At 39.6% G+C, this 12,927-nt stretch overlaps 1 protein-coding gene across 1 annotated transcript in view; it reads left to right on the plus strand.

Annotated features, from left to right (window-relative positions):
• The window catches only part of CCAR1 (cell division cycle and apoptosis regulator 1), a gene marked incomplete at its 5' end in the record, with an annotated part of 13,127 nt that extends 6,285 nt beyond the window's left edge, over positions 1-6,842 (plus strand). The window contains 6 exons of the mRNA XM_010131871.1: positions 1,084-1,166; positions 2,171-2,317; positions 2,720-2,840; positions 3,158-3,343; positions 3,735-3,940; positions 6,502-6,842. Coding sequence (XP_010130173.1) covers positions 1,084-1,166; positions 2,171-2,317; positions 2,720-2,840; positions 3,158-3,343; positions 3,735-3,940; positions 6,502-6,561 — 803 coding nt within the window. The remainder of the gene's footprint in view (positions 1-1,083; positions 1,167-2,170; positions 2,318-2,719; positions 2,841-3,157; positions 3,344-3,734; positions 3,941-6,501) is intronic.
• Positions 6,843-12,927: the final 6,085 nt, after the last annotated feature.

Raw genomic sequence — 12,927 nt, forward strand, 5'->3', positions numbered from 1 at the left:
ACATGGTGTATGCTCTTGGGTTTCTACTTTTGTAGGGGTTTTGTCCATTTGTGGAGAGCTTTTGCTAGAGATGTGGGTTTGAACTGGTTAGATACTGCAGTCCCAGCATTTTCTAGGCAGCATTTTCAGGTTTTTTGGCAGAGTGCTGCCCCAGCCTTAAAAAATCGGTGCTAAGCTGTGTTTTCCAAAATAACTCTTACTTGCTCATAATCTGGCTGAGAGTGCCCTGGGCTCGTCTGTTCTGTTACTTCCCATAATCTGTCCTTGTGCCATTCCCAGTGGGAGTTGCTGAGAACAATCCAATGTGCCATGGAGGGGCAGGAGAAAGCTATTGGTTCTCAGAAAAAGTGTTGGCAAAATTAGACAAGTGTTGTGATACATAGTTTTTCCCAAAGTTTTCCTCGCGAGAAGGTTGAGCTTTAAAGCTGGACTTGGCACGTGACTCTTTGAACAAAGACTTGCGCAAAAGGTACAGAGCTGCATGCCATCATCCATCCCTGCAGTTGTCGTGCTCCTCTTTCTCTCTTGATTTTTAGATTTAGTTTTACTGCACTCTCTACCTTTAAACAAAAAACCTGCAGTTTGTAATTCACGTAGTATCTCACTCAGACATGAGTATAAACACATGCTTTTGATTATATAGTTGATATGCCTTTTAGGATATAAAATATTTGTTGGCGAATAGCACTGATTTTGTCCTAATAGGAGTAACTAGCTGAATGCAGACTCTGCCGAGCTTCTTTAGGGAGAATTGTGGTGGGTTTCTGCACACCACTTAAATTGATGGTGATGTTGGTGGAACTCATTATGGCCTAGTTAGTAGTTGTTTCAGCTTTTTTTATCCTCTGTGTATGAAAGAAACACAGGGGGTGGGAAAAATATAAATGGCTTATGTTAAAATAAGACCAGAGAAAAAACAGGACTCACTTAAATGCTATTTGTTTTTTATTTATTTTTTAGGGAAATATATTTAATTTCAGATATTTAGGGGTCTCTTAACTTCATAATGAACATAGGTATTTTGAAGTAATGGTTATAGAATTGTTTGCTGTGGGTATGTTGAATTTTCTTTTTATTTTACAGACCGGGATGAAGAGGAACTGAACAAACGGGAGGACAGAAGAGAGGGAAATAGGCACTGTAAAGAGAGGTCATCTAAAGATAAAGTAATTAACACCTTTCTCATGACATACAGCCTTGTTAGAAGTGTCCTGATTAGAGCTTAACTTTATTACCTGTTTACATTCCTTGAATCCTGCAGCACTTCCAGACTGAAACATCAGGTGTATATAGAAGTTAGGGAACATGTGACAGCTTTGGGTCAGGTGCTTACAATCTACTTTCACTTACATATTAAAGTTCATTGGGTGAAAGCTGTTGGAAAAACTTTCCTATATGAGCTACTGCTCTGCCTGAAAGACGTGAGGGGTAATGCACACATAAGGGGCAGCAGATGTGATGATTTTATCCATTATTTTCAGCTGCTCTGTTCTTACAGAAGCTTGATTGATAAACTGGCTTTTCAGTTGTGAAGCTTGGATTGATTATGTGATGTCCTCATATCTCCTTGCAGGAAATGGATGCTTTTTGTGTTGTGAGGCCAATAGCTTGCCTCCACAGTTCAGATTAAGGAACAGCATAAGTTTAATTTGTTAGACTTAAACTTTCTTTATAAATGCAAGAATAAAACCAAAGTTCTGATCCCTGTATTTTTTTTTCTTCAAGGAGAAATAGGAGATGTAGCAATAGCAACGATGGGCAAACATACTCTGCAGAACCTCTGCAGCTGAGAGAGCTGGATGCTCATTCATTACATGTTCATGGGGTTTTCATGTTGGAAATGACTGTTCATAAAACACAAGGGATGCTTCTTTAACTAGGTTAATTCTGCTAACTGTTTTACATGTTAGTATGAACAAAAGGAAAGTGTGTTTACCAGATGTTAGTGTCCATTGTGCTGTAATTCTTTTAAGTATTTAGAAGATCAGCAGCTTGCTTAGATTACATTTGAGCTCAGTAGGTGAATTCCAGTTATATTAATCACTTGACTGAAAGTAACGATAAAATGAACACAGGAAAACTTTTGTTAACTGAAGAGTTTGTGTTTGTAGTAGATGATGAGAAAATGATATTTTAACTTCCTAACGATCCCATAATGAATTTTTTGTAGGAGAAAGATAAGACACAGATGGTAACCGTTAATAGGGATCTTCTGATGGCTTTTGTGTATTTTGACCAAAGTCATTGTGGATATCTGCTGGAGAAGGACATGGAGGAGATACTGTACACTCTTGGACTACACCTGTCACGCGCTCAGGTTTTGTGTTGTCATAGGAATCTCTTTGAAAATATTACAGGAATGCTCTAAGTGGGAGGATTGTACTTTAGTTTCTAAAGACTGTTGCTTACACACTTGGTCCCTGATTTTCACAGAGATACAATTTCATACTTAATGTGAAATAATAGTTTAATCTTTTGTAAATTGTCTTGGAGCGAAAAGATAAAGTTTGCAGCTCTTAAAAGCTACATATACAATATGAATATATTATATCAAAATTGTATCTTTTTTTCCTTAGCTTGTTCTCATTTTAAGCCCTAGTATGTTAAAATTCAGAAAGTGTGCAATTTCCCTAAGTTTTCCAAGTTAAAGCATTCTTGTTTCAGTAATGTAATGTCTGTATATGAGGTAACACTATTTCTTTCCCTGGCTGTGTTTTAGGTCAAGAAGCTACTTAATAAAGTAGTGCTTAGAGAATCTTGCTTTTACAGAAGACTAACAGATACATCTAAAGATGAAGAAAACCAAGAAGAGTCTGAAGAGCTACAGGAAGATATGTTAGGTAATTTTTTTTTTTAATACCACAAAGGTCCAGAGAATTATTTCTGTGCAAATGATATTGAGAGTTCCGAGACACTTGCTTTCTTACAGAAACTAGTTAAGGTTTGCAAGGAGGCGTAGAAGAATGTTATGTAAGAGGATGTGCCTTTTTGTGGGGGGAGCTGGGGTAAGGAAGGAGGAGAGAAACGTGAGGGTTAGACCAGCAAATTTGAATCTATTCTTCTACGAATTTATTCTTTTAAGAAGTTTTTGAGATTGGTCACTAGAAGTGAAAAATGACAGAACAATTGTATCCTAATGCTCCTTAATCTCATACAGGAAACAGATTACTGTTACCATCACCTACTGTAAAGCAAGAATCAAAAGCTGTAGAAGAAAATGTTGGCCTCATTGTGTACAATGGAGCTATGGTGGATGTTGGGAGCCTTCTACAGAAGCTGGAGAAGAGCGAAAGAGTGCGGGCAGAGATAGAACAAAAGCTTCAGTTACTGGAAGAAAAAACAGGTTGGGACATTGCTTTGAAGGTGGTACTCAGATGAATGCAAGATGCTAAGACTTTTTTTTTTAAGTAGACAGACCAATCTGTGTAATGTTTGTGATCCAAATTTTCATAGCTATTTGCTTACCCTAAACTTCTGCGTTTCTAGTTCCCAAGCCCTTTGAACTTACTCACCAACTATCGTTCAGTACGATTTGTCACCATGCTGAAATGTTTCGCTTTTTTATTCAAATGGAATGGAGGGACTTCCAAATGTAGTCAGATTTGGGTATTAGCAATGCGGTTTTTATTGCTCTTTAAAAATCAGTAGTTATGGTGTTGGCATGTGAATGGAATATTAAGATGCAAAGTAAACAGCATTGGAAGGGACTGACTTTTTGGTTTTTTCTTCCTAAGATGAGGATGAAAAGACCATACTGCAACTGGAGAATTCTAACAAAAGTCTATCTACGGAGCTCAAAGAAGTGAAGAAGGACCTTGGCCAACTGCAAGAAAATTTGAAGATCTCAGATGATAAAAATCTGCAATTTGAGGGTCAGCTGAATAAGACAATCAAAAATTTAGCTACTGTTATGGATGAAATACAGAGTGTTCTTAAACAGGTTAGAATTGTTTAATTCCAGTTTTTATTATCATATGCAAGTTTCCTGTAGACTAAATTATCAGAACAAAAACTACAGAATAAAAAAATTTTTCACATGAATTCAGTGCAGTAATATCTTAATACCACAGACTGTTAGGGGTTGGGAGGGACCTCAGGGGATCATCTAGGCCTGCTAAAGCAGGTTCCTCTAGAGCAGGTTGGACAGGATGGTGTTCAGGCGGGTTTTAATACCTCCAGAGATACCTCTTCAGCCTCTCTGGGCAGCCTGTTCCAGGGCTCTGCCACCCTCAACTTAAGTTTCTCCTCATGTTCAGGTGGAACTTCCTGTGTTCCAGTTTGTGCTAGTTGTCCCTTGTCCTGTCGCTGGGCACCACTGAGAAGAGTCTGGCCCCATCCTCTTGACACCCACCCTTTAGATATTGATCAGCACTGATGAGATCCCCTCTCAGCCTTCTCTTCTCCAGGCTAAACAGACCCAGGTCCCTTGGTCTTTCCTCATAAGAGAGATGCTCCAGTCACCTCATCATCTTCGTAGCCCTCTGCTGGACTCTCTGCAGTAGTTCCTTGTCTCTCTTGAACTGGGGAGCCCAGAACTGGGCACAGTCTTCCAGACGTGGCCTCACTAGAGCAGAGTAGAGGGGGAGGAGAACCTTTCTCGACCTGCTGGCCACACTCTTCTTAATTCACCCCAGGATACCACTGGCCTTCTTGGGCACAAGGGCACATTACTGGTTCACGGGTAACTCGTTGCCCACCAGGACTCCCAGGTCTTTTTCTGCAGAGCTGTTTCCCAGCAGGTCAACCCCTGCCTAACCTGTACTGGTGCAGGGGGTTATTCCTCCCCAGGTGTAGGACCTTACACTTGTCCTTGTTGAAATGCATTCAGTTCCTCTCTGCCCAACTCTCTCCAGCCATCCAGGTCTCACAGAATGGCAGCACAGCCTTCTGGTGTGTCAGCCCCTCCACCCAGTTTTATATCACCAGCAAACTTGCTGAGGGTACACTCTGTCCCTTCATCCGAGTCCTTGATAATAAGTTGAACAAGACTGGACCCAGTCCTGACCCCTGGAGAATGCCACTAGCTACAGCCCTCCAACTCTGCTGCTCATCACAACCCTCTGAGCTCTGTCCTTCAGCCAGTTCTCAATCCACCTCACTGTCCACTCATCTCACCCACGCTTCTTAAGCTTCCCTACGAGGATGTTACAGGAGACAGTGTCACGAGCCTTGCTGAAGTCGAGGTAGGCAACATCTGCTGCTCTCCCCACATCTGCCCAGCCTGTCATGGCAGTCATAGAAAGCTATCAGATCGGTCAGGCGTGATTTCCCCTTGGTAAATCCCTGTTGACCACTCCTCATAACTGTCTTTTCCTCCACATGTTTAGAGATGACCTCCGTAATGAGCTATATACATAAGATCCTTAATGTGATACTGATTATTTAAAGAGGACAAAATGTATTTTTCTAAGCTTGAAACTTGTGTTCTTGACTTAAAAGGTTTTTAAAATGTATAAATACTAACGTAAATCTCAAGCCATTTTAATGTTTTCACGTCCTGATCTTGTCCGTCCCCAAGAGTCCAAATCTGCTCTTCCATTTGATCAGTTAGGTGTCATTTTTTAAGGCACAACTTAAGTATTTCAGTTTATCTGTGGGTATTTCAGTAAAATGAGTTCTAAGCAAACTGCATAATGCTCTAAAGAATTTCTGTCCCTGTACAGGAAGATACTTGTGTATTCCCTAGGAAAGTTGCGGGGCCTGTTAAGAAAGGCTGAATAGAAATAGGTTATGGAGGCTACTGAGTGGCAAACGGGTACTATGAGGGAGCCTTGCTTCTGCTGCTGTCTACCTTTATTTTGAAAAGGCAATATTGCATCCTTAAAAGCTCCAAAAGCAAAATCACACAAAGAGCCCTAGAAAGCTTGACAAATGTTAAAACCTTTTTTCCTCTATGTAGGATACAAGCGATGCATCATGTAAGTCGCTGTAGCTTATTACACAGGCTGTACCTTGCAGCCGTCTGCCATCAGTATTGCTGTGCAGTCCTGTGCATCACTATGTTGTAGACCTGTTACTCCACCAGACCCGGCAGCTGAAGGCGCACTGCATGACTCTCTTTTGCCGTGCTTTTAGCTCTGTTAAATAGTCTTGCTTGTCCTGTCATCATCTCTGAGATGAAAATGTCTTCTAAGCCTAGTGCGTTCAGATGGCTTTGACCATCGTAAGTATTTCACGTTAAAACTGTTATGGTAAACTATTATCCTGATTTAATGGATTTTGCAAAAACAACAGAGTAGGAAAAAAAACCCCAAACCATTAGACCATAAAGTGAGGCTGCCTTTTGGGCATGTCTTTTGTGACTCTCTTCAGAAGTGTTTGGGTCACATTTAATTTCTACCCCCTCAATTTTTCAGGAAGATATTGGAAATATGAATCGGCTATAACTAAACCGAGTAAGAGATCAGTTCACATAGTATTTAAAGTTTATATCAGTTGCTTTCACATAAGAAATACTGCTTCTAGAATTCATGTTACCCTCTCCCTTTCTTTCTTTTAAAGGATATTGTGAAGAGTGAAGAGAAAGATCAGAAATCCAAAGAAAACGGAGCAAACGTATGATAAAACTGCTGCTGTTTAGAAGAATGGTGTTACATAATGTAATATAAATCATGATACCAGAATGTATGGGAAGTGATGCATGTTTGATTTTAGTAGTATAAATATCTTAGTTCCAAAAGATGTAAAAAGTTTTATGAATGTGAGTGTCTGCTTCTGAAGATTGCTTGTAATTCTTAGCACTCAATTTGAGACACTCCTCAAGTGAAAATAATTTTGCATTGCAAAATGTTTTAGGATGAACTTTGTTATAGTTTTAACCCTAATGAAGTTCATCAACATAATGAACAGTAGCAAGTATTTAATTACCAAATGTTTTTCATTAAAGTCTAGTGAAATCAAAATTTTCATTATTTATAGAATTGCCATTTTTAGGTTTTCATTTTTATTTCGGTCTAATTAGTCTTTTAAAATTCAAATATAAATCACAAAATTAGCATGCTGCTTAATTTTGCAAGTAAAGATTTTTTTTTTTTAAACAGCTTCTTGGATTTTTCTTTTTTTACTTGTCACAACTTTCTTTTTCCTTCCAAATGTAACTTTCTTCCCCAAAGCTGCTTGTATGAAAGCCTCATAATATACAGTAGTTCAGATGAGTTAAGAAAGCAATAGAAACCTGCCAAACTACTGGTCATGTTGTGAGATTTATATGAAAATACTTGGGCCTGGTTTAAATGTATGTCATTTGTGTTCCTTCAATTGTTCTTATCTTTAGATTGATATATATATGCTCCTTTTTAATAACAAATGCATTTTATTAAAATTTATGGTTGGATACCAGGCCAGTAGATGTCAGAATAATGCCTTACATGGAGAAAAAGCTACCATTGTAAGCCACCTTTAATTAAATTTGGGCTTCTTTCTTAATCCGTGTAACTACTTCAGTAGTCCAACAAAAGAACAGACACTCAAGCATCGATACTCCATGTTATAGTTACTAAGGAGCGGAACACAACTTGGTTTGTGGAGAGTGGGCCAGATTGCCTTCCTTTGTATTCAAATCACTGGAGGGCTAAACTTACCAGTTAACGTGATGTCGTTGTCAAAGGCAACTTACTCAAATGATGGTAAATACGAACAATGGTATTTTGGTGCAACATCCGGGAGAATTAAGGGGTTTGAAGGTTGGGACAGAAGTGTTTTCTTACAGAAATGGTTAATTTTAGTAGACTTTTTCTTTTTCAGCCTAGATGTTCTAGGTACGTAAATACCTGTTAGGAGAGTCCGAGTGCCATAATATGTATGAATAACCTACATGGAAACTCATGTAGCTTTACTGAGATACACATTAAAATGCCTGAATTTATGTTGAAAAGAGTCTAAACTGGTGCTTTTATCACTTAACCTTTCTGGCTCTTTTGGAGCTAGACAAGTAAAATCTTTGCATTAAAATAACGTGCATAAGCTTCCCCCTCATTCATCTCAGTTGAGTCACTGTAACAGCTAACTGTTCACACTGAAGTAGGGTGTACTATAAAAACACTCGTGATTGCATATAAGTGCACAGAAAATGCATGCTTTATGAAGTGAGAGCGAACATCTCATTAGAGCGATTGAATGAGGATGGTGGTATTAATCTTAGGAAAAGCGTTATCTGTGGTGTACAGATGGTGTTAACAAATTTGTAATCAGATTATATTTTTCACCTTTACCTTTGTACAATTTGCTGACAGCATGTTTCCTTTTTGATGTTTAGTACCGTTTATCTAAATGGACTTGAAAGGATTGTGTTTGAAATACATTGTTCACGGACTTTCAGCAGTACAAGAAAATAATTCTAGAATTCAAGATAAGATCTTTTTAGGCACACTGGAATATCTGTTGAAATATTTTGCTGGGGTGTTTTTACCCTTAAACTGTTGAGCTGAAAGCAGTTGCTGCAGCAAGAAGGCTTCATCTTGTGTTTCAGTGAGCGGCACTGTGAGATAGTTGCTAGAGTGATACAGATTTTTACAGTATTTAAGAAAAAAAGTATTTGTTAGAATGAGTGTGATCTTTCTATTGCTTTGATGTAATAGTGTTTCAGATACTATGTACAGTCTGCATTTATGTTGGAAAGGAAATTAAAAGGGTAAAGAATAAAGAAAAACAAAAAAGAGAAGTTTTATAACCTACCCAGAGCTTGACCAGTCTCCTGAAGCACAATAATCTGAGGAAGAACAGACACCTCTACAGACTGTTAAAGTCACTTCACCTAACGGCACAAGGTTCTGTGTATAAACAGCATCAATGCTGGTCATTAGCTAAAGCTGCTTGGTAACGTTCCCAAAAATATAACCAATTCTTAAGAAAATTGTTCTGAACAGAGTATCTGTAACGGAGGTTTGGAGAAGCAATCTTTGTCAGTTTTGATTAATGGACGAGGTTTTTTTGCATTTCATGTCCACACCTCCCACCTCATGGTCTCTCCACTTCTGAGTCTTTAATTATTTAGTTGCTGTTAAAGGCTGGTAAAAGTGAGCTTAAGCCAGGTCTTACTCTCAATGTCCAATTTCTTTGTAGTTTAAAAATCATGGTAAATGCTCCATAGACAGTAGTAAACCTCAGACTGCTTTGTTCTGAAGAGAAAGCACTGTGGCAGCAGGCAAGTATATACCTGAGAGAGATATATATATACACACACCAGAACCTGGTATCAGTTTATAGATTATTTCCCTCCCCTTTTGTATTTTGTCTAGTATGGGCAAATTCATGAGTTAAACCCCTACAAAGAGATATTCAGACCAGTGGATGTCTGAATAAGGTCAGGAAGAATGTTCCAAGTGATGCATCTGCAAGCAAAATGGTCTAGAATCCAGTGGACTCTCTTGAGCCCCCTTTGCTTTGCTGTGGTGATGGAAGGGCTGAGGTACATAGTTTCAGTGCTACATGGCAACAGTGGCAAACAAAGAGTGAATTTTGCCAAAGTTTTCCGAAGTGTGGAGGATTGCGTGTGCGATGATGGAGCTGCATCCAGCACCAGTGCATGTTCTGCCGTGATGAAGACACGTCGTGTTTTCTTGACTTGCCCAGAGCCTGTAGTGCCTGGGCACTGCTACAGAATCACTTCCCAGTTGTTGCTTGGTTTTCCTGGTGTCCTTCAGGGGCACCCTGAAGCGTACAGTGGAGAAGTTGGGATTGTCTCTCTGGTACTTGTGGATTTCCACGGATCCAGCATTTAAAATTGAGCTGTTTCAGAAACTAACGTTATGAAGCTGAGTCCTTTAACATCTTTTTTTCAATGTTTTAACTGCTTTAAAAGAGATGAGTGGCTTTGAGGCCATCTTTCTGCTGAGTAATGTACTGTGTGAGTATCTGTTTGGACTTGTGTAACAGTTAAATTTCACTGATAATTTTTATCAGGAGTGTGCACAAAACGTGGTTTTTCTCTGGCTTCTCTGTAATCTTTGTGTACCCAGGTCAGGTTCTTACCTTGAATGCATTTGTTCAGTGCAGTTTATATTTGAAAATATAAAATATAAAATAATTCTTTTTGAGTGACTGAGTCTTATGGCCAGCAATAGATTGCAGAATGGGGAGGTAGCACAGTCACTACACTTACGCTAATATTTTCCAGCAAAAATGGTTCAAGTTGAAATTCACCTGTGACTTCTACATTGCTGTGTAGCGCGACAATAAAAATGCCATAAATAATAAATATCTCTGCTCAGCTATCAAAACTGATAGTGTTCTCCCGCCAAACCTTTATGTTTCTGCCTGTCAGGTCTCGTTAGATGCATTGCATGAAAGTAGTTACAGTAGAAAGCTCTAATAACAAAGTACATTACTTTCAAGTGAAAATAATTTCCCTTTTTGTATTAATCCACAGCATCATGATACAGAGTCGAAACTTAGAGTTTTGGAACACACCAAATATTGCCTGAAGTCATATGTTTTATAGTGTTTTAACTGTGGTTTGAAAATGTGACACAGTCAGATGCTGCTTTTGATTTCTTGTATCCTGCTGGTTTTTGAATTGTTGTTCTCTTTAATGAGTGGGTTCTAACTTGTTTGAGGATTCAGGTCAAGGACCCTACAGTACATGTAAGAACCAGTATCTTTCAGGTATGATTCAGTAATCCTGCAAGCTCTTGTCAGTCCAGTATTTGTTCAGTTCTCTGTAAATCGACAGCAGAGTAGTGCTGAGTAGATTGTTTCATGCTGCAGTTTGATTTTTTTTTTTATGCAGGATTATGAGGTTAAACTACTAGACTTTTTCTCTAGTTCCTGGAGTACTTATTAACGCTCAGACCATTTACAGAGTGTGTTAAGCCACGGGTGCATGTTGGAATACTTTGTGGATTGAAATTGTTCTGTGATGTCCTTCTGTTTAGAACTAACACCTTTCCTTATCTCCCCAGACTAAGGAAGGAGCTTGCGTAACTGGCTTTTATTTTTACTAATGACTTAGCCTGCAGTGTTCAGACATGTTCATGTGAACATCCCACAGACAACCAGGAGAGCGAGGTCTGACCATTTCATTTCTTTGAGGAGGCAAATGGTATGGTCCATGTGGTGCCTCTAGAAGTCCCTTCTCTCATGCTCTAGAATCTCCCACCTTAACAGAATCGGGAGTGGTGTAGTGATCTTTTGGAACAAGTAGGTACTGATAGTCCTGTGACAGGGCTCTGAACATTCAGAGAAAGTACTCGAGCTGGATTTCAGCCAAGATGACAGATTCCCAAAGCCAGGCGTTTTGATTACTAGGTTATTTTCCCTCAGGCCCGTGAGGAGCACAAGTGAAAGGATCCTGTTACCTGAATCATTGTTTCATCTGAACACACATCTGGGTAGAGAGGAAGAGTGGAGGAAGAACACCACAGAGAATCCAAGCCTGTACTCTCCCCACTCTGCTTTTCAGCAAATATTTTTAGAACATTAATTTGCTTTCGTATTTGCCTTTTTTGTGGCATACAGAAGGATTTGTTTAAGTGTGAGGTTTTTTCCCTTGTATTGCTTAACTGTTTTTCATCTTCCTGACACAGGGTCATCCAGTAACATTCCTGTGTTGTCATGCAAGGGGCAGAAACAGCTGGCGAACAGCAACCTTCCTTTTTGGTTCCTTTTTGGCAGGGCTGGATAGGAGCCAGCAGATCTGCATATAAAAAACCCGGAAATTGCTGCCACGTGTCATGTCATAGAAATGAACAGTTGGAGATAAATGCCTTGCAATGCTGGTCTCAAAAAAACACTTGTGTCTCAGACCAACCTGATTTACTGTAAACCAGTCCATTGCATGTGTCCACGCAGAGGAAAAGTTAAAGGAGGAGGTGATTCTCTCTCACTGTAAGTATAATGTACACGTGGGCTGGGGAGATGGGTTGTTACACTTGCAGCTTGGCTCTAGTAAGAAATCAGAAAAATTTGGATATTCTCTTAAATGGCTGGAAAGACTCCTGGGTGTTTCATTAGAGATAGTCTAGGTCTCCCATAAGAGACTTTCCTTTTCAGCTTGTCTCCTGGTTTATCACACTCCTTGTTTTGTCAAAGTACTATTCAAGCAAATTAGATGCTTCTATTAAGGGCGTTACATTAAATGTAACTATTAGAACATTCATGTTAAAAGTTGTAAAATCCTTATTCTTGTCAAGTATCCCTGACATGAGGAAGCCATGTGTAATGTGACAAACCAGATGAAAATGACCTCTTTTTTTGGAGGGTAGGGGTACCTTTTCATTATATTAAGGAGAGGAAAAATAGATGACCTTGAGCACTGGGACACGTATGGGTGGCCACACATCTGTAAATCCTCTGATAGTCCAAGGGATCCTGCAATATGCTTGCAAGGAATGTGCAGTCAGCATTTTCAGTCTCGTGATTTGGGCATGTAATGATGGACAGCGCAAAAGGGGACCTGTGGGGGTAACAATGTACAGTCATTGCGATCCATGCACAAAAGCAGAAGTTGTGTGGCCTGACCTTTGGGTAGCAGGGGCCCAGAATAGGTAGGACTGATAAGAGATTGCTGCACAGATATTCTGAGCAGTGAATTAATTCTGTTACCTACTTCATGCTTAAAGAAAATTTCTCTGCCTTAGGTCTTTTTTTCACTTAAGACAATTTGAAAAAAGATCATACAAATGTGAGCTGCAATTTAAGAACCTCCACAAATTCCTTTAAGAATGTACTGAATTGGACACAAAATTGCTCTGTGGAGCAGGTTCCAAAGCGAGCAGTGCCCTTATCTTGTCTGTCAAGTATTTTCCACAGTGGATGAGAAGATGCACTCTGTAGCTTTGCAGAATAGGAATGAGCTGTGCCGGTAACGTGAAAATCATGCCAAGCAGTGTGAAGTGTGGCCTGCGTGCCTTTGCACAGGTGCCTCACCTGCCTGCTCTGCCAGGGCCTCACCTCATGACAGCGTAATCTGAGACAGGGTGAGAGCCCTGA

The sequence above is a fragment of the Buceros rhinoceros genome, unplaced genomic scaffold, assembly GCF_000710305.1.
Source record: "Buceros rhinoceros silvestris isolate BGI_N320 unplaced genomic scaffold, ASM71030v1 scaffold4092, whole genome shotgun sequence".
Taxonomy (NCBI): Eukaryota; Metazoa; Chordata; class Aves; order Bucerotiformes; family Bucerotidae; genus Buceros; species Buceros rhinoceros.